This window comes from Sturnira hondurensis, unplaced genomic scaffold (genome assembly GCF_014824575.4).
Source record: "Sturnira hondurensis isolate 20B ecotype Veracruz unplaced genomic scaffold, ASM1482457v3 Scaffold0013537, whole genome shotgun sequence".
Classification (NCBI taxonomy): domain Eukaryota; kingdom Metazoa; phylum Chordata; class Mammalia; order Chiroptera; family Phyllostomidae; genus Sturnira; species Sturnira hondurensis.
Window position 1 is genome coordinate 2,586,197 of NW_028086168.1, and position 22,639 is coordinate 2,608,835.

General features: G+C 40.2%; 1 protein-coding gene and 1 pseudogene across 1 annotated transcript in view; one reads left to right on the forward strand and one right to left on the reverse strand.

The window, feature by feature from the left end:
- Nucleotides 1-22,639, forward strand: part of WWTR1 (WW domain containing transcription regulator 1) — a 128,790-nt gene that overhangs the window by 72,071 nt on the left and 34,080 nt on the right. Inside the window, exon 3 of the mRNA XM_037061840.1 lies at nucleotides 239-375. Coding sequence (XP_036917735.1) covers nucleotides 239-375 — 137 coding nt within the window. The remainder of the gene's footprint in view (nucleotides 1-238; nucleotides 376-22,639) is intronic.
- Nucleotides 19,660-20,374, reverse strand: LOC118997931 (small ubiquitin-related modifier 2-like; annotated as a pseudogene).

A 22,639-nucleotide genomic window follows, 5' to 3' on the forward strand; every position in this document is an offset into this window, starting at 1 on the left:
ACAACTAAACGACGCACTTGTGTTCAGAGAGTCACCTGCAAAATCTCAGTGTGGCCCAGTTTGGACGGAAGGTAAGTGACCCGACCTTGGATGAAAACACGTAGAATGTGCCAGCTGCTTGTAAGCAGATCCTAAGGAAAAAAGAGCCAAAGTCATTTAACTGTTGTGCTGTTATTGGTGATGGCGATAATGATAATGATGCAGACAATTAAAAAGATAATTGTTTTCCTTCTTTTAGTCACATAGAAAAAATCACCACATGGCAAGACCCTAGGAAGGTGATGAATCAGCCCCTGAATCATATGAGTCTCCACCCTGCCGCCACTTCCACACCAGCGCCCCAGAGGGCCATGGCCGTGTCTCAGCCAAATCTCGGTAAGCCAAGCTTTGACTTGGAGTTGAACGCACAGGTGTCAACTGAGGGCCTGCGGGCCCAGAAGCAGCTCTGCTTGCCCAGCACCTATTTGTGCTCCCAGAGAGCCTTCTTTGCTGCATCTTGGCTGCCTTACCTTTCTACCACCTTGGCTTTCTTTTCTTGGCCTCTGCTACAGTTTATGATGGGCTACCTGGGGTTTGCACTACATTTCCAGCATCCCCTCCAAATGCCTTTACTGAGATTCTTTGAGAAAATCACATAGGTCTCCTGTCTTCATCCAGACAAAAGCAAGGAGGGCACGTAGCTCCTCTCTGTGAATTTGGTCCCTGAAGACTGCCAAAGGGTGCAGTTCTGGCCCTAAATCCCTTTCTTTCCTTCCTCCTATTTTTCTTTTTTTGCTGCATAATGTATGACTGATACCAAGGTAGGTGTTTTTTGCTTTATCTCATTAAATTCTCACAACAATCCTACAAGAAGTGACAGCATTTCCATTTATCAATGGGGAAACTTTCTTGAAGTCACACAGCTTGAGGCCAGCAGAGCCGGGGGTTGAATTGAAGTGGGTTTGGTTTTGGAAGGTATCCCACAGTCTCATAATCTGCAGGCAGCTTCTTGCCGTACCTGCCCGAGGGAAGTGTGACTCATTTGTCATCTGATCTTGAATGTTTAAGTGTGATTTTAGACTTGAGAAGAGATTATTTTCTGCTAATTGCCCAGGAGAGATAATCAGATGTGAACTAATGTTCTATTGCAACAGAACTAATCAGATTTTGTTGTAGTCGTTCCCTCCCTCCCCCAAAGGCTAAAGATAAGATGGCAAATTTTAAAGTTTTCTAAAAGATGGTACCATTTTCAAATAACATTTCCATTTAAGATCAAATGTCTAGATACTGCTTTATACACAGAACAGTTAACTTTAGCGAGTAAAAAGAATTCCGTGAGCCCTGGCTGGCGTAGCTCAGTGGATTGAGCGCGGGCCTGCGAACCAGACGATCGCGGTTCGATTCCCAGTCAGGGCACATGCCTGGGTTGCAAACCGGTTCCTTGCAGGCTAACTACCAGCAGGGGATGCACAAAAAAAAAAAAAAAAAGAATTCCGTGAAATTTGTGGGAATGCAAGCCCTTTTCCTGGACGCCCATCCCTCACACTGTGGCAGAGCCAGAGTGCGCACTTAGGTAGACCGGAGTCAGCTTCAAGCAAATACATTGTCTGTTCTTCCAGGAAGTTCAGGCCTACCATTTTAAAGCTTGCAGATGTGAAATATTTAGCCAAAAGGTAAATGACTTGGAATAACCTCTGTTGTGTTACTTGTCTAGAGGTCAGATCAGGGAAAATGGTTCAATGCCTCTACCAGCAGCGGTAAACCAAAACTTCCCGTGAGTCATTGGTCCCAAAAATAGGAGCTCAAGTAGAAAGCAAGCAGATGTAAGTATAGTGAAGAAACCACACATTAGGTAGCATTAGAATAGTGTCAAGGTTTCTTTAACCATTTAATTTTTATTAAAAATTTAAAAAACTGATGGTAAAATATGAACCCTAATTTTATAATCACTGTAATTGGAAAAAAATCTTTTATGGGCCTGGCTTAAAAAAAATCAAACACTCTTTCAAAGACATGTTTGAAAAGTAAGTCTTCCTCAGGTCCCCGTCCCTTGGTCCCTTATATGTGGCCTGGAGTCAACCAGCATTTTCAGTCACACACAAATGCTAGTATATTATACCCACAGTCGGCACCTTGCTTTTTCCACTCTTGTGTCTGTACAGGCAGAGCTGTCTCCTTCTTTTAAAAAATTGCCTAATAGCCCAACATGTTGGGATGCTATAATTAGTATCTAACCCCAAACTGATGGATATTTAGATACTAGTGCGTGGCTAGTCCATAAATTACTGGAGTTAATTTTTTAAAGTTGTGCAGCAAGTAGGAAGTAGACTAACTAGAAAAAGGACTGTAAATCTTGAAACTTGATTTTGTAGGCACAAACTACAGAGTTTGTGTGTGCTTTTCCTACTACTTCAGTGTGTAGTGCCCCTCCCCCCGCCACACACACACTGAAAGCTCCATTGCTGGTACCGTATATCTAAAGAAATTGTAATCTGAATGTCTGATGAAGTAAGTCTACCTGTGGTTGAATAAAATACTTTACCTTCCAGGTTTCTAAAAAATTGGGGCAGTAAGTTTCTCCAGACACACATTCTGGGGTTTTCTCCACAATATTTGAGCATTTGCACATTACAAAGCATGCTGCTAGCCAATGGAGAATTACAGCCATGTCTTGCACATGGGAACGTAATGGGGAGTGCAGAGTAAGCACCAAAGGTTCGGGTGATTTAGAGCCACAGTGTGGTCCTAATAGCAAATGATGTACTCAGCATATTTGATTTCAAGCTAAAGGTCTGCCTGTAGTTTATTTATACTCTTTGTTACCAATCTTTAAAATATAAAGAGCAGATTCTTCTCCTTTTGTTTAAAGATTTAGCATGTAGTATTTTATTTTTATTATTTGAGAAATAATAGATATATATCACTGCTTTTTTATATATGTTGTATATAACATGTTTACCTGTGTCATGTACATTAACATATAGAAACATGTATAAAAATTGATATTTTGAATATGATTCAAAATTTCTATGTCTGTTTTACATCAACTGCATTTTTTTCTCTTTTTACCTTTTGCTCAGAACATATTCTTCTCCTCTTCCTTCTTCTTGAATGTAGAAGTTTTGTCTTTTCAGTGGAATATAGCTGACAAATAAGTAAACTTAAGTGATATGTCCCCTTCACTGGGAGGTATTTATGTGTGTGGAAATGTTAAAATACAGTTCATAACATTTCTATCAGATATTAGAATTCGTAACTTTCATAACCAAATTTTCTGTATTTCTAGAGCTCTGATATGATTAGTGATGTAGATAAATACATTTATCAATAAATTTCCTTTTATTGGGATTCTACGTTTTCTGTAGGGTGTAGGTACATGGACTTGGGGGCCAGACTATCAGAATTTCAATCTCAACTCTGCCCATTAGTAGCTTAATGTCTCTGTTAGGTTACTTAATTGTGCCTTGGTTTCCCCATATGTAGAATGATTATTTTTGTAGTATGAAATAATTAAATAAGTTTATATATATGAAATCCTTAGATCCTTGCCTGGTGCAGTGTTTATTCTTATTATCATCATTATTCTTTGTGGAAAGAAAAACTTTATTTCACATTTTTTTAATTAAAGAGAGTTAAGTTTGAAGACACTTCCATTGTTGCAACAGCTCTCAAGAAAAAAAATAAGATTCTGGACTGTCAGAATACAAAATGCTTTAAATTAGGAACACTGTATTTACTACTTTCAGTGAGGATAGCGCCATCTAGTGGAAATATTTTACCCCCCAGGCTTCCTTAACACCCCCCCTCTGGCCACTCTGTGTGTGTGTGTGTGTGTGTGTGTGTGTGTGTGTCCTGCCTCCCAGCCTCCCAGCAATGTGCCCTGTAAATTAAACCTTATTTTCGTGGGGAGAGAGAAAAAAAACCTATCACTTAAAGGCATCCTGGATGGGTGAAGTACAAATGGAGCATCCTTTGCCAGGCTGCATCAGTAAGCAGTGCAGCCATCTCTACAGGGTAGCAGGGTTGTTGTGGACCTAAATTCACTGACTTTTCAAATGCCTGTAAAATAAAATAATCTGCAAGGGAAAAATGTTAAAAAATGTTTTGGCATTTTTTTCAAATAACTATTTTCAGCTTTGTCTGGTATTAAGCTGAAATGTTTGTTTTTGCATTTGCCAAGTTATGTTTTCTGTCAGGTTTTATCCCATTCGATTCTGTCTGAGCAGATTAGTGACCTATGAATGTGTGTCTACAGAGATACTCAGTGAATGGAGGAAGAAAGGGAGACCTTGGAGGACTTCAGATAGTAAAGAGGAGAGATCACCGCTAGGTGAAAGCCCATCCCTCGAGGGCTGACAACTTGTTTGTAATACCTGCCTTTATGTAACACAGTGAAGGGAGAAATCACTACATTTCCGAAAGCTGATTTTTTTTTCTGCAACACAAACTGGATAGGATCTTTTGAATGGGTTGTCGGTATGATTGATAACTATTAATAACCACTACAAATTTTTGAAGAAGTTAAAAAAAGTGAAATAGATGCCACACGGGCCCTGTTATAATATATAGAACACTGGGCTTGGGGGGAAAATGGAGCCTCCTAAAGAAATCAGGGTGTTAGGATGGTGATGGGGGTGGGGTGGAGGGCAAGGGACCTTTTTCTTTAGTGCTTAATGTGAAGATCTTGAAGTCAGAACTGAGTTTTTGTTGGGTTCAACATTTATGAGTTGCTTTTGTTATTTAACCTCTCTGAGTCTACTTTTCCTTACGTGTAAAACGGTGGCAATGAGAAACCCTGCCTCATAAGGGTTGTTTTGAGTGCTGAGGTTGTCCAGGCCTTTGACCTTGGCCTAGAGACAGGCCCCAAAACATGTCTTGTTACCAGAGGAAAATGGGAGTGCGGGGGGAGGGGGAGGTAGAAGAGGGTAAAAGGAGGATAAATGGGGATGGACAGACGTGGGGTGGTGAACACACAATATAATATAGAGATGATGAATTACAGAATTGTGCACCTGATACATGTATAACTTTCAGTGTCACTCCAGTAAATTCAGTTGTGAGAAGAAAACCTCATCGTGAGCTGGTAGCCTGGTTTTCTCTCATGGTTCTGGCCCCTGGGTGCCAAAGGAAGAGCCTGTGTACTTCCTCCTCAGGAAAACCCAGACGTGGCGCGTGCAGCTTGTATCGCTCGGGCACCTTTGCTCACACGCTATTAAGATACATTTTAACCCTAGACGGCAGTTGTGAGGAATGAGGAGGAACGTGCCAGTGACCTGGCTTCTCAACTGTCACGTCTTTGACAGGGGGTTTGTGAAGAGCTGAAATCATGTGGTTACTTAACATATCCCCGTGTTTTAAAAGAACTTAAATTTTATTTAATTTGTTGATTTGAAAGAGAGGAAGGAGGTGGGGAGAGAGAAACATTGACCTGCTGCTCCGCTTATTTACCCATTCATTGGTTGATTCTTGTATGTGCCCTGACTGGGATTCGAACCCATAACCTTGTACATAGGGACAGTGCTCTAACCTGAGCTACCTGGCCAGGACAGTTTTCAGATGTTTTTGCCAAAAGAAAGTGACATACAATTTTGGCTTTGTGGTGATAACCCTAGCAATCATAAACCATGGTGTGCTGGGCTCCTGTCACACATTAATGACCTCTTTGCTGGAATGAGGCCCCAGCTGGGGGTGCCAGTATCCTCCCAGACAGGACAGGAAAAATAAACTGCATAAAAACTTCATCAGACTGCCAGCCCTAGCCGGTTTAGAGACTTGTGGTTAAGTGCAGCCAGAGTGTATTTTTAATGCTATAGGAATTTTTAAAATATCACACACACACACACACACACACACACGCCCTTTGAAGGTGTGCCATTCCCCAGGCCAGAGCCAACGTTTTCTAGGTCTGTCTTCATCTGTACTTCAAATTATAAACATATGTGTGGCTTTTTTTTTGCAAGGCATGCTTTTCAAGACAAGATGGAAAGAAAATCTTGTCTGTGCTCATTTGCTAAGTTGGCTCATTCTTCCATCTAGGAAGTGTACAGAGACACTTCAAACCATTTTATCAAAAGCAAATAAAATGGCTTAGCATTGCTCAAAGCATGTAGAAGGGTAGCCTGAAAGTTTGTTGAATGTCAGATTTATATGTAGGATTTTTATTTTTTTCTTTTTCCAGTGTTTTTTTTCCTGATCAACTTCATGTGGCGAGTTCATGGCAGACACATCTGGCTACTGTGTTTTTTCCAGCTCTGATGTTCTCACTACTTTTTGAACTTTGTGGTTTCTGCAGGATAAATTAGCCTAAAGTGCACTAGCACAAACACACACACACACACACACACACACACACACACACGAACCCAGAGACAAACAGAAAACCTGCAGACTCTGGGGGAGGGTCGAGGTGATAGGGCTTTGGTAGGACTGGGGTGGAGGGAAGTGGGTGTCTATGGGAGCGGAGGGGGAATGGTAGGTACAGGAAAGGGGAAAAGGCTTCCAGTAAAAAGGTGTTCTTTTTAAATTTTATTTTCTAATTACAGTTTACATTCAATATTATTTTGTATTAGTTTCAGGTATAAAAGCATCCCCCCCCCACCTTGAGTAGGAAAAGAAAAAACAGTTTTCTAAACTCTNCACACACACACACACACACACACACACACATGAACCCAGAGACAAACAGAAAACCTGCAGACTCTGGGGGAGGGTCGAGGTGATAGGGCTTTGGTAGGACTGGGGTGGGGGGAAGTGGGTGTCTATGGGAGCGGAGGGAGAATGGTAGGTACAGGAAAGGGGGAAAGGCTTCCAGTAAAAAGGTGTTCTTTTTAAATTTTATTTTCTAATTACAGTTTACATTCAATATTATTTTGTATTAGTTTCAGGTATAAAAGCATCCCTCCCCCACCTTGAGTAGGAAAAGAAAAAACAGTTTTCTAAACTCTGTAGAAAATCAATATTATAATTTCTTCTTAGATTGGAGAGAGCCATGTATTGTCAAAATTTATTCTATTTAGTCAGCATTATTGAAGACGGTGTTTTGGGTTTTCCAAAAAGACATTTATTACAGTTTCTTTCTTTTAAGGTTTTTTAAGGACTATGTGCAATGGGTGCTGAAAAATCAACTGATTTTTTTTTTAAGTTTTGGAGAGAGGAAGGGGGAGAGGAGAGAGTGAGAGAGAGGGAAAGACAGGAATATCGATTTATTATTCTACTTATTTATGAATTCATTACTTAATTCTTGAATGTGCCCTGACTGGGGATTGAACCCACAACCTTGATATATTAGGACTACACTCTAACCAAGTGAGCTGTCCAGCTAGGGCCTCAACTGATTCAGTTTCTCTTGTGCAATAAAATAGAACAAAATAGTATATAAAGAATTGAACTTCGTGTTTTCATGGCATATTTTATTTATCTTAATATGCATGAGTCTTTTATTTAGATCAGCTTTTATTTATCTTGATATGTTAAGCTTAGGTAATGAAGCCTTGTAGATTTTATTATATGAAATTTATGAATTTAGGTTGGAAATCTCATGTTTGATAAGTTTCAAGAGCCATGAAAACTGTTTACCACAATTTTCCTAAGAAAACATCCTTCAAGACAAAATTCCTATGTTGTATGCTAGATGAACACTTTGGAAGTCTGTACAAAAAGGTGTATTATTTATAATATAGTCCACCCCCCATTAAATGCCTGCAATACAAAAAATAAATATATTTTAACCATTAAAATAATAGTTATAAGGACTATGTGGCATATAGAAAACTTTGTTAGTCTAATATAAAACAGGCAAAATTGCTTATGCTATAATTATAATTTTATTTTTAAAACACTTTTCTCAGATTCTCTTTTCCCACAAGATTTTGCTCTCTATTTGTGTATTTCCAGCCCCTGGCCAACCAAGTGCATTATGCGGCACAGGTGAACAATTTTGTGGAATAAATCGGTTATGCATTTTTTAAATGTTAATAGTGATTATAGTAAGACTTTTAGATTGGGGGTGATTTCCTTTATTTTTTCTGTAATATAGTTGTATAACTTTTATAGTAGCTAGAAGGGAAAAAAAGGAGAATTACTTGGTACAGTTTTTATGGTGGGAAAGGAGGGTTCAGTATTGGGAAGAAGCTTCTAATCCCCCACCCCAATCCCTCATTGGTAATATGGACAGAACCTTAAATGGTCAAGCTTAGGCAGTTCACCTAGTCTGCCTGTGACCAACAAGTCATTTTCTGCTCTCTGAGTTCAGTGTTTTTCCAAGCCGGGGCCCAGGTCTAGCACTAGTTGTATCCCATGGGGCATTTGTCCAACACGCATGTTCAGAGTCCAGCAGTCTGATTGCTCCCCAAAGAGCAATGAGCACTCATGTGCTGCTGCTGGGAGGAATACTGCCTGGGCCCCAGTCCTGGGATATGCTGTTTCAGACAATGTAAGGTGAGTCTGGGAGTGGGTGCTCTTCCGTGTGCCCAGATGACTCTGGTCATCAGCCAGGTAGAGGAACCACAATAGAATTGTGTGTTTTAGCACCGTGATTGGAGAATGCCATCATAATAAACGGCAAAAACCTACTCAGATATTAAATCTTTAAGTTGAGTTACCTAAAAAAGAACTCCAGAATGCTCACCTACTTTTTGGACAAAGACTGGCTTCTTTGCCTGAAATAGACATTATGGCATTGGCGTTTGTCACCGAGTGGGTGAGTGAACGCGGAAGCCACGTTCCAGAAAGCTTTGACCCCAGTCATACCAAGTAAACTTCAAAAACTCAGGGAAATGTTTCGTTTGGGATTCAGATTACAGAACTGTAAATGTCCAAATTCACAAGGTAAACATGTGAGCCTGTCTTGGCTTCCTGAGAGTTGGCTAGAAAGTCAGGCTCTGCAGGCCTAAAGTTCCAGAGGAGCGCCCCATACCCGAAAGAAGAGCAGAGTCTCCTAGGAAGGAGGTGAAGGCCAGGTCAAGCTTTTCCTTAGTCATTTCTTTGTGAGCACTACCTTCATTGATTTATTTATTTTTAGCGGAATCTAATCTTCTCACCAAGCTGTGGGCCTCTGTTGAGAGTTTTAAAAAATAATTTTGACAGTTGTAGTACTATCTGCTGGCTGGCTTCCCATAGTTTGCCCTTGGGAACTTCCTTGCTGTTGACCCTTTTGCCTAAAGTTTGAGGCAAAGGGATTCTGGGATGGTTTATTGTTCAGTCACTTGTTCCAAATTGATAAGTGCCAAGTGACATTTGGATACTTTTCTTTAGTCTCCTGTTCGGGGCCTCTAGAAATGCTGTCCCACCTCAATGTGATCATCACCTCCCCCACCCCATATCAACTGGAAGATTGATTTCTTCTTCCTTTCTGGAAGTCTAAATTTATGCCCTGAGTGTTCTGCAGTTGCTGGTGGTCAGGGACAGCTGCTTCGCCACGCTTGACTCTGAATAATTCTCTGTGATGGAGTCAGCAAAATAATACCGCAATAGAAGCCAGCACAACAAAAGGCTTCATAGTCTTTTCTCATTAGGTGCTGGTTTTAGGGTGGGAAAAAAATGAAAAAATACGATCCTAAATGTATTTAAGGCAGCAAGATTTGAGAATCTACCCCCCCCCCCATATTATGTAATTACTATTTGGTGACTGTAAAAAATGCTGATCAGCAAAAATATGAGAAAATATAAAGCACTATAATTTGACCATTTGAAATCATACTTACTTTTTCTTGTATGTTTGTCTTTTTTCAATACAAACATAAACAAAAAAAGGTTGGAAAATCCTCTACGTTCTTTTGTACCCTTTTTTTCCACTCATGTATCATGACCATCTATCCATTTCAATAACCATTTTCTACGATATTTTTTGATTAGCTGTTTGTCTAGAAATATTCTGCATACATATATGCATGCTTGGATATATGTCTTTTTAAAATTTCATACATCTTAGTTTTCTAAATTAGAACTCCTAGATGTATTCATTCCTTGTCAGCAATATATTGGGTTAGCTAAAAGGTTCATTTGTTTTTCCCATAAGATGGCCCTAGTAGTGCTTGGTTGTCTTTTAATTTCATTCAAAACAACTTTGTTTGATTGTATTGTGACAGCGGTCATGCCAGTGTGTATTTTATAAAAACTAATTAAAATTGGTGAGTTTTTGTGTGGCCAGTTTAATATTGAAGATGAAAGGAAAAAAACAACATTTTCAGCACTTTATGCTTTATTATTTCAAGAAAGGTAAAAATGCAACTGGAATGCAAAAAAAGATTTGTGCAGTGTATGGAGAAGATGCTGTGACTGATCAAATGTGTCTAAAGTGGTTTGTGAAGTTTTGTGCTGGAGATTTCTCGCTGGAAGATGCTCCATGGTCAGGTAGACCAGTTGAAGTTGATAGCAATCAAATCAAGACATTAATTGAGAACAGTCAATATTAAACCATGTGGGAGATAGCCAACATACTAAAAATGTCCAAGTTAATAAAGTTATTGGTGAAAATGAAAAATGGGTCTTTTATGGAAGAAACTAAACAAACATTTTGGCCAAACCAATATAATATTTTACTCTATTGATGTACCATAATTTATTTAAATAGTCTCCTATGTTGGATATTTAGGTTCTTTTCTGATTGTTTCCTATTATTAAAAATACTACATAGTGAATCCTTATATATAGTCTTTTGCCATATGCTGTTTATCTAGAGGATAATTTTGCAGTGGTGAAATTTCTGGGTCAAAGGTTATGTGTGTTGAAGTTATAAGAGATGTTCCTCTTCCCTCCAAAATGGTTACACCACTTCACACTCTTAACCAACGGTGGATCAAAGTGCTTTCCACCCCCCAGTCTGGCCAATAATGTTTATGATCACACGTTTTAGTTTTTATAATTCTGATAGGTACAAACTAGATTCTCATTGTTTAATTTGTATGTTTTTAAGTTATGACTGGCCTTGGTAAGATTAATGTTTATAAATCATTATATCATGTTAATGACTCTACAATATTCTATTTTGTGACTCAACCATAATTTATTTAACCAGTTCTTCTACCCAGAGACATATAAGCTGATGCATTTTTTAACCATTATAAATGATGTTGCAGTAAAATTTTTGGACACAAAGTTTTGTGCCTTCCTTTAATTCCCTCATTTTTTCCAGTTTCTTTGGAATGTCTTTTAGTAAAGTAGAAGGATTCCTTTAGAAATACAGTTTTGACATGGTTTGCTTTTATGGAACTAAATAAATAATTGTCAGCAGATGCACTGTGTGTTTGATGGGGGGAAGCATTTATTTGGGGTGCTACTTTCTTTTACAAAAAGTGATTTAAGGTTACCTCAAAAAGTGTGTTTTTAACCAGGCACCAAGCCTTCCCACCGGCTCTGTTTTTCAGCTCGTACATCCATATGTTTTTGACTAAAGCCATAAATGGAAGTTTCATTTGAAGTTGTTTTTCTTCCCAGTACTACATGTCATGCATTTCATTCCATATTATTTTCGTCTTTTTCCTTTCTAGTATTATATTTCTCAGACACCAGTGGAGAGTGTGTTCTGAGTTTTCAATTTTGCCAAGAGTTAAATATTTTCAGAGCTGGAAAAAAAATAAAGTAAAACAATTTTTAACGTGGCTGATTTAGTCCTGGCTCCCAAGACTTTACATTTTGCTGCTTCAAAGCTCACACTTTAACTATCAAGAAAAACATTCTATTTCCACCCTTATCGCCTGCCACAATGCCAGAGTTGTTTAGAATGGAACTGTAATTTCTTCCCAAATGGAATTGGATCATCCCATCCTAATGCTATGAAGGCTGGGGCAGCTGCACATGGAAGGTACCAGACTCCAGCCATCACTGTTCATGTTGTTTTCCCATTGCTACTACCTGGGACACTGCGAACTTGGGACGCTCCTCTGAGCCCGACTTGTCTCATTTGCTTGTGTATGTCTTCTCCTCTATCTCTACTCTAGTTTCAAGCACAATTTTTTCCCCTGCAACTTGAGGGAATCCCAGGGTCCAAACTGTACTAAAATAGGATGGCTTTGGCCTGAGACATTCCTTCCTGGAACATGCTTCCGTATGTTTGCATTTGCTGGTTCCTTCTCCAGGTGCAGCTCTGCCCTCCTTGGCTTGTCCCATTTTTCCTGCATTAAGAATGCCGACGTGGCTCTGGCTGATGGGATTCAGTTGGTTGGAGTGTCTTTCTATAAACCCATGGTCATGCATGGGTTCGATTTCCAGTCAGGGCACATGCCTAGGTTGCTGGTTCTGTCCCCGGTCGGGGCACATATGGGAGGCAGTGGATCAGTGTTTCATTTCCTTTCTCCTCCTCTCTCTGAAATCAATAAGCATATCCACAGGTGAGGATTAAAAAGAAAAGAATGCCAACATGGAGCAGTTTCTTCAGCTGTGACCCTAGAAAGTGAGGCCTTTCACCACAGGGCCTTAAGCTTTATGGTCAACTAACTCTTGGAGCCCAGGCTCTCCCCAAGAAAACCTGGAATTCTTTAGTCCAATGTCCTGTCAGGCGCAGCCGTGCAGAGCTGTGTCTTTTGAAAGACCATCCCAACCAGTCCCTAGGGCACCTCCAGATCCTGTATTTCCATACTCTCTGTTTTTGAAAATGGGATTCTTTTAAACTGAGATTTAATTGAAATATAACATTATATTAGTTTTAAGTATATAGCATAAATGACTTGATATATGCATATAGGGCAAAATGATAACCACAATAAATCTAGTTAATATCCATCATCACACATGGTTACAAAATTTTCTTGTGATGAGAACTTTTAAGATCTACTCTCTTAGTAACTTTCCAATATGCAATACAATGTTATCGACTATAGTCACCATGCTGTACATTACATCCCCAGGATTTATTTTGTAATCAGAAGTTTGTGTCTTGTGACCACCTTCACCCAGAAGTATTTTTGACATTAGCAGTGGGGGGTGGGAGGGACAGGGAGGCTGTAAGGAGCAGTGAGTGAGAGATATCAGAATCATGTAGCACATATTACAACCAGGGTTCCCTCCCCTACAGGTCCCAGTCAGTTCTCCAAACCATTGTTTAGAAGGGGTTTCCTCAAAGAGAGATAACGCCACGGGATAATGGCCCAGGGACAGTGTAGTTTCTGTGGACCCTGCTAGCTAGAGAATTTTCAACTGCCAGGGAATTTAAGATGTGGATAGGGAAATTTTTTCTTTCTTGTTTTTGTTGTTGTCTTTTAACATGTTACTTTTTATATTTAAATGATCTTATACTTACAAAGGAGTTCAAGTGCATTACAAGGAATTCCCGTGTACCCTTTGCCCAGATTTGTCTTTGCTAATTGTTTATGATTTGCCGCATTTCTTACCTCTCTTTCTTTGTGTGTATATATCTCTCTGTATATAAATATATATCTATTTCTTTTTTTCCTGAACCCTTTGAGACTAAGTTGGAGACATGCCCTTTTATCCCAAAATACAACAGATTGTATTTTCCAAAATGACATACCTTTCCCCAAGTGCAGTAGAGGTATCAAAACAAGGAAATTCAGCATTGGTATGATACTATAGTCTAATCTGCAGTCCATATTTCAGATTTTTAATGTTTGCAATGGCTGTTTTGGTTTCCGGCCCAGGAGCTATCATCACAGATCATGCACTGCATTTAGTTGTCCTGTCTTTACCTAGAACAGTTAGTTCCTCAGCCCTTGTGTTTCTGGACATTGACATTTCAAGAGTATAGGTCAGTTATTTTGTAGATTGTTTTTCAGTTTGGGTTGGTCTAGTGTTCCTTATGATTTAGATTTAGGTTGTACACTCTTGTGAGGAAGACCACAGACGTGAGGTTGTGTTCTGCTCATTGCATCCTATCAGGAGGCACGAGTCGTCACTTTGTTCCAGTCTGGGTGATGGTGGCTTCGATCACTTGGTTAAGGTACTGTCTGTGGAAGGCAGGGGCGTCGGGGAGCAGAGTTTGCCTGAGTCGACTCGCTCCCCTAATGAGCCTGTTCCATAAGGACGATGCCATATGAGGAAAACTGTTTGGTTCACCAGGTCTCTGTAAGAGATGACTGTCAACCTTTCTTCTCGGGATGACAGGCAAATGCCATTTCCTGCATGCTCAGTTAAGCTTCACACATAAATAAAACAATATATCTATGCCGCTATATACACAGAGATTGGGTTTTAAAATGAAACTGTATTTCATTTCATTTCATGAAATAATGAATTTCATGAAATAAAATAAATTTTATGTTATTTTATTTGCATGCTTCCCATGCATTTATTCCCTACTCTTGCCTCTTAAAAAACACACCGTTCAAAAGGATACATATAAATAATTCAGTTAAATTGGGGTAAAGAGAGACTGTGGCTAAGAAAATTTATTATTAGCCAGGGAAAAACATACAATACACACACCCTGTGTGGTGATTCGAGGTGCCTACAGATTTGGCTTTGAGACTTGGGGGACTCTTGCAAAGAGGACAGTACGTTCAATTACTCTTGCAAAGCGTGCCTGAGCTAAAGGCTTGCTCAGTGAGGAGGAGAAATCTTATTTTTTCCAGATTTAGGTGCTTAAGAGGGAGTTCTGCCTCTAATTCCCCATAAATAATCTACACACTGTGGTTTAGGGGACAATCCTCCAAAAATCTCCCAATAGTGAGCCCCAGGAGTTTTGGGGAGAGGTTTTCTGTAACCTCCCTAAGTACTAGGACGACATGATCTCATATCACGGCACCAGCCAGGAATCGCTGGAGACCAGAACAAGGGCTCCATCATATGCCCAGTCTGGGTCAAGGATTAACTTAGGATATCCAGAGTTGTAGCTTTTTTTATTGTTGTGTGTTTTGGTTTTGTGTTTAAGAATAAAACCCTTGCCCTGGCTGGGTTGCTCAGTTGGTTGGAGTGTCGTCCTGTGCACCAAAATGTTGTGGGTTCGATTCCTAGTCAGGGCCCATACCTAGGTTGTGGGTTTGGACCTGGTAGGGGCCTGTATGGGACACAATTGATCGATGTTTCTCTCTCTCCGTTCTCTCTCTAAAATCAATAAACATTTCCTTGGGTGAGAATTTAAAAATAATTTTCAAAAAGAATAGAACACCCTTCGCACGCCCTTCCAGATAAAATTTAGTTATAGGTTTTTGTTTTGTTTTGCTTGGGACCAGCATCCTTTTGGAGCATTTTAAAACAGCTGCTTTGGATTCTACTTCCCTTACTTCCTACGTAAACCTTATTTCTTTCTTCCCGAAAGGTAATTCTGAACCACCTCACAGGCTGAAGGGCCAAGAGCTCACAGACACTGATCTTGAGGGGTGTACCCCCAGAATTTCTCCAACTCTGCATTTTCTCAGAAGTTTTTATTTTACCATAGTGTATGAAATACTCTGGCAGTTTCCCATGTAGTCAAAGCAGTGAGCCAAAGGGAGGTTGCTATCATGCTGGAATAGAGGCCAACTACAGCGCTCACCACAGTTGTGAGGCCCACGGGCCCTGGTCCCTCTCTCTCTGCTCCTCAGACACGCTGGCCACCCTGTTTGGCACAGTTACTCCAAGTCCACAGGTCAGGTACCTTCCCACTTTAGGACCTTTGCATTTATTATTCCTCATTCTAGATTGGCACCCCACACTGATTTCTGCACTGTATTCAGATTTTTCTTAGATCACATATCACCTCCTCAGAGAGGTCTTCCTTAACTTCCATGACTAAAGCAGTCCACATTTGTTTGCTCAAAGCCCTTAGCCCTAGAGTTACACTGTACTTTCACTGTTGTCTGTCTCCCCACTAGACCACAAGCTCCCAGAGGGCCAGGACTTGTCCATCTTCTTCATTAGTATCTCTAGCATCTGGAAGCAGTGCCTTGCTCCTGCTTGGGGCTCAGTAGATATTTGGTGAGTGAATAGTTAAATGAACTGCAGAACGAACACTGAAAACAATCATCTATAGTCCTACCATCTAAACACCACTATTATTAGTACTTTGATACTTTTTCATTTCAAAGGTAATTATCCTTTTGGGGTCGCTAGCAATCCCATTAGATCTAAGGGTACACTCCTCAAAATGCATATGCACAAATACCTACAATTTGATATGTCATTATACCAGACTTCTTAATCCTGCTACCCCTGATTTAATTCTTGTTCTACACCCCACTCCACCCCCCCCCCCAGTATTCCTGGCTCCATGAAAAACACTCACATCACATTATTGTCTTTGCTAATTTGATTGATGAAAAATGGCTTACTTTTATTTGCATTTCTATGACTTCTTATGAAGCTGATAATTTTTCCAATTAGTTTGATTACTAATTGCATGTTCTCCTTCATCAATTATTCAAGTCCGTTCTTTGACTGGTTCTTATAGTGTCTGCTCTATGAGCTCTTTAAATAATAAGGATGTCTACTGAAATGACATGTTATGAAAAGAAAAAAGATTAAAAACTAGAGGCCCACATTGGCACATTTTCTCTGCTTCTGTGGAAAACAGCTGTAGATTCGTTTTCTGATATTTAGCTTGGGTTGCCACACTTTGCACCTGGAGTAGTTTTAAAACCATTCAGGGAAGCTGACCAATAAAAAGCTACAGTCAACTCTCTCCTGACTAATGAAAACAAGTGCATGAATCAGAGTTTCCATTTCCTGCTGGAGTAAAAGTATACCTATTGTCTGGAGATAAAACAGTTTTGGTTTGGCTGCTGTTGCCAGGCCATGGCATTAAATTCAAAGACACAAAGATAACTTTGTGAAGGAGCACAGTGAAACTCAATTTCCTCTTTTTTCCAAGTTAGCTCATTATTTACCTAAATTCACTAGCTTCATCAATGTGCTTCCTGCCACAAGCCATTGATGATAAATCTGGAGATATATCCTTGAAGTCAGATTGAATCTGAGTAGCACATTCTAGTATTGCTTTCAGTGAAAGAAATGTGATTCCTCTACACCAAAATGATCCAGAAGAAATCAACATGCCAGAAAGATAAGATTTTTTTTCCTAGCTAGTTCTGGAAATATTACTGCGATGACAACTGATGTCTAACTCCTTTAAATGCAAATAAAACATACATTTTAGGTGGTGCATTTGCTAGGATGACATAAAACCCCGTGTTGTCGGTATTAACATTTTTACTACACCTAGGAGAGCAGAATTGCCAGGTCCTTGCACCACTGGTATGTTGGCTACATCGCTCTTCGGATGAGCAGACAGGGTAGCAGGTAGGAAACTCATTTCTTATCCTAAAAATTCAAGGGCCCTGTGAAGTAAATGCAGCTTGGGTTATAAGTCTAAAACCTGAAGAGCTGGGGGCATCTGGGAACCCAAAGGTCCACCTGTCAAGTTTTGGGGCACCTGGAAGTGATTCGAAGGCCTGAAACCGTGAGGCTGGGAAAGTGGGCTGAATACGCATGTATCCTGGGGCTCTGGGCCTTATCAACTGAGCCAGTGAGAAATTTCCTTACAGCGTTTCTCACCCTGAATTGGAAGAAAGGGCTTAGTGTGAAGTTGGGATAGTACAACTTCTTGGTTTAATACTTTACAGATTTTTGGAACCAAATGCACCATGAAGTGAAAAGCTGCTCTTTTTTTGCTGACCTTGTTGGACTGCTAATGCTGTTTCTGGGAAATAGGAGAAACAAGCAGCTCATTGTTGGCAGGACCTAAGAGAGACACAACGAGGGCGAGAGATGCGTCTGCAGTCCTTTTTCCCTTCATTGTATCGTGACTGAGTCAGGGCTGGTCTGTGCCTGGGTTTTCTGTCTACCTCTGTAGACATATGTTTCCCATCAGACGGGGCTGCGTGACACCTGACAGTGGCCAGTCCGCATGAGCTAAGCCATGTACGGCCCATCGGCAGAGAGGAAAAGACCTGTAGCTGCACTCAGGCCCTCTCAACTCTGAAGCACTTTTGAAGCTTGGTGGCTGGGTCTGCCTGTGTGTCAGAAACGATGGACCCCTGCGTGCTCTGGCCTCTTTCTGTTGCATACATAGCATTACTGCCTGCAAGCACCTCTTCTTGTTTAAACCTTCTGGAATTGTGAAACCTAACTTGTCAGAGTTAATCTGATTTTGTCTTTTCCTTGTTTTTTAAAGAACTGAAAAGAATGCCTTATGCCATGTTCTGTAAAACCAGGTGGTGCAAACAGGTTGCCATCATAACATGTGATCCATGTCGATTTCATCATTTTATAGTAGTAAATAAGTTAATTGCATTAATCTGCATTGGCCTTGTTTATGACACAGGGAAAAGGAAATACTTCTTGCCACCAAATTTAACTCGGTAAGTGTTTTGATTACTGAGGTTGGACAGGTTAGGGAGCCATCGGTGAGTAGCACAGGTGACGCCAGCCGGGGCATTCTAGCACATTCTCTGGGCCTCATAGATTTGCCAGTCTAGGCCTGTGACTTGTGCTGAGTCACTCAACCTTCCAAGTTTTTTCATTTCTAAAATGAGTGAATTGGCCTAAATCGTTGGTTTTAAATTGTGTCTCGCGGTCCCATGGCAGTGTTTCAGGGATTTGTGAGCAGAAGCAAAGCTGAGTTTGTTTCCAGAGTCTCCAAAAGCGGTGTCAGCAGATTTTTTAAATTTGTTTAACATTTTGTGATATAAGAGTTGACAACACCAGTAGGGAAAGCAGAGTGAAAGCAAGACCAAGAGCACTTAGCGAAGACCGTCCAAGGTGCTGCCACTGAGTGCTCACCTGCCCACCAGCACCAGTGCAGGCCCCAGCCCTGCCTCGAAGGAGTCCCTGCGTTTGAGGGTTGCCTCTGCTTCATGCCACGTATCGAGCTCTGGAGAAAGGTTCTACTGCTAAAGAAAAGTTTGAGAACGCTGGTCAAATGGGCTAAGGCCCCTCCAGCTTCACTTCCTAGGATGAGGCAGAGCGTCAGATGAATGCTCAACGAGTGTAGCAACCACTAATGATAAAATAGCAAAGTGAAATGCGTGCTGAGCAGGGAATGTGCTGTGGACATATAGAGAAAGCAGCAACAAAAATTCAATATTCATTAAAAATTATGGGAGCAATGGTTAAAATGCATTCCTCAGGAGAAAAAGGCTTGTGTTTGTGTTGTAGGAGTGGGAAGAGACTTCCAGTTTGTTCTGGAATGCCTGTGATGATCATCACCTTGTAAATAAAATTGGTGTTTTACTACCAATTTCTGACTCATAAACTCTGACGCTAAATTCAGGCAGAATGTATTTAATATCTACTGTGTGCCGTAGCAAGTCAGATTTGGAGTACACTAAATCATTATTATTATTATTATTATTTTCATTTTAAACAAGAATTTTATTTAAACAGGATGCTTGACTTGAAGAGAAAACTATCTAGGATTCTTTTTTCTTTTTTACAGTAATTCCTACTTAAAGACAGATTGTTCTACATGTAACAACTAGGTACAAAAAAGTTATAAAACTGTCTAGTTTTACAATGATAAATGAAAAACATTAAAATTCGCCCATCAAACAAGGTATTCGAGAATTTTTATGGGGTTTTTTTTTGTTGTTGTTAAACAGTGAGAGCAAAATAACGTACTAGAATATAAAGAGCTGAATGAGTATGCCGCTAATGGAGAAAGGAGGGGGTGTTTTCACAGACCCAGTATTTTTCCTCATCCCATCTCCATTTGATGCCAATCAAACCATACGATTGGCCATTTAATTTTAAAAAATGCAAGTGCTCGTGTGCATACCTCAGTCATTTCATGCGCTTAGTGGAAGAGTAAAATGAAAGAACGGAGAAAACTATACTGTAGTAGTCAGGATGTGGTGGAACCAAACTGCAGGTTTTTGTTGTTTTTTTTTTAAGTGAGAATGTCTCCTTGGTCCTGAGGAGCAGAGGTCTGGGGTAGAGTGGCAGGTTCCCTTTTTAGTAGCCCGCTCCCATCTGCTGCCGAAACATACCGATTGTGTCTTCAAGCTCCATTTCCAACCGTGCAGGTGTGTGTGTTCGTTGATTGGCTGCCTGTCACATCAGAATCTGATCTGCCTCATTGACAAACCCTCCCATTTCCAATGAGCTTTCATTAGTTTACCAGCGGTGTATGCCTCTTAATCTTAAACTGCATCACAGAACCACCCTGCCCCACCACCTTCAAATGAACTGATCCTTGTTCTCAGTCTTGACTCTTTCCTTGGGCTTTTCGTTGGCCATGGTGAGTGCCGTAGTCTCCTCAGCTGCCATCTCACAAAAGAGGTACCAGGTCCACACAGAACCAGCATACAAGTGCCTTAAATAGTTTTTTGTTCTATGTTTATAAGGAAGACCCATATCACTGAGGTTGGTTCCGAGCAGCAAGGGGACACTTGGCTCCTTCCCAGGACTTACTTATAAAGAGCACAAATTCAGCCCTCAGGAAGACGAGTTAGTTCAGATCACAGGAAGAGAACTGTTCACTGTTCACTTAAGTGCTTAAGTGCTGATGGCTCAATCAGGAATCCAGCAGGGAAGACTCCCTGACTTGCAGACTTAACCAAGTACATGTTTACGAGTCAGTGCAATGCAATGTCATAAATACTGCTTGATTTCCTTAAAAATTAGTCAGTGGAGGAATAATATTGACTCTCTGATTATCACATAACGTGGGTACAAAAAGGCAACCAGCTAGTTGTAATCCTTGGAGGGACACACAGAGAGCTAATCTGGACAGTGTGGCTGTGGTTCTGTATATCAAGTGGTTATTTCGTGTTGGCTGGTGCTGGTTCTCTTTGTCAGGGAACACATTAGGGTGTAAACAGGAAACAGGTTCTACTGCCGTGAGCCAGCTCTGACCACCTGTGGGTGGTCACAGGCCTAGGGTGACCAATAGCCCATTTGCTCAGGCAGGCCCCGCTTTCACGCTGAGAGTGCTGTGTCCCAGGAAATCTCTCAGTCCCCTGTGACAGACCTCAGTTTTGGCATTTGTAGAGTGGGGGCAGAGAAAGAAGTGGTGGCTGAGTTTTTAGCTCCCTAGTCCAGGACTCAGGAGCTCTTATACTCCCCTCTCATGAAGTTTCTGATGCAATTTATATACATTTATTAGCCCAAACATCAAACTGAATTAAACACCTGTTCTGTCTGGGTTTCCAGATCCCAAGTCAAGCATGTTACCCAGTTACCTGATACTCAATATTACTTGAATATTGTGTATTCTCAGCTATTTCAAAAAAGGTGGTACTCAAATGCTGCATACTGACCTATTTTTTGAGGAAGTTGCAACCAGGTTTTCAAACAATGTCAGCCTTTTCCTCTTCACACTCTTAAGGGATGATGTTACAAGGATTGTTTGGAAGAGTTAGTGTCTTTTTGTCATAGAAAGCAAGTAAAAAAGTCCCAACTAAATTTAAAAGATAGCTTATTGTGAATATATGGAGCTAAAATTATTTTAGCAAGGTTCTGTTCACCACCTGTGAAAACTGATATACAGGTTAATTCATCTTTGAAATTTTCCCATTAAATTGGCATTTGCTATGGAGAATTTCAGCAGATGTTCTCTCAATCTTTCATAAAATGCTTGCTTTCCCTGTGTCTTGTTTTGCTGTGTTTTTGTTTGTATCTTGAACAGCAGTCGTGGTTCTAAACACATGAAGTCACTTTGTGCAACACCCGCAGGTTGCCATGTTTTCTTTTCTGGCTCCACATGTTACGCAGCTTCTTAGTTGGCTTTAAAGAGGTTAGCACATAGTAGGAGCTTAACAAATATTAATTCATTTTCAATACAATTTCAGTACTGCCTTATAATTCAGTACTTCCAAGGCATCTGTTAGGTCAGAGTGAACCAGTGTTCTCCAGTGTTCGTACTCAGAACACCACCAGTCTTTCAAGTTTGAGAAGTGCTGCATTTGGTATCTCTCTCTCGGAAACTCTGTCTCAGTATGTCAAAGGCTCTGAGGAATCCTACAGTGAAATAAGCTCTTTTTAAGATGTTTAACTTTGTCTAAACATCTCCCAATCTTATTTGACCATGGAACACTGCTGGAAGCAGCTATTATTTTTTAAAATTTTAACTTAATATCTATTTACTCCCATAGAACATAACTATAAACCATGTTTTCTTCTGAATAATTACCCACTTTATACACCCCATGAAAACTGATTACAAGTGCTTATTGAAGAGACAGTGCCCAGTGTGGTCTTGATATTTATTGAAGACATGGTTACCACCACCACCCCCCCAACACACACACTGTATTTTAAGAACAGTTTTAGATTTACAGAAAAATGGACAAGATCAAGTTCCTATATATCCTCTCATCCAATTTCCCATATTATTAACATCTTACATTAATATGCCAATTTGTTACGACCAATGAACCAATATTGATACATTTATTATTTCAATTTCATTGACTTTTCAAGTGAGGTGTAATTGACAGATAACTGATTAGTTTCAGGTGTATAACATAATTCAGTATTTGTGTATATTATAAAATGATCACCACAATAATTCTAGTTAACACCTATCACCACACATAGTTGCAAACATTTTTTTTCTTATGATGAGAACTTTTTTGTCTCCATCCCGAGACTCGCACGTGAATTGGGAAGAAGGACTTAAGAGAAAATTGTTTTTGTCTTTCTAGGGCTTAGGTGTGGCTTCTGGCCATTGGCACACTGGTTGTCTTTTCTGTAGCCTACATAGCCAGCCCCATGTGGGCCCATGATAGGTTCTGTGCTTGAGCCTAACTTTTTGTTTTCTTCACTTGGCTCTGTGTACATGTGTGTGTGTGCT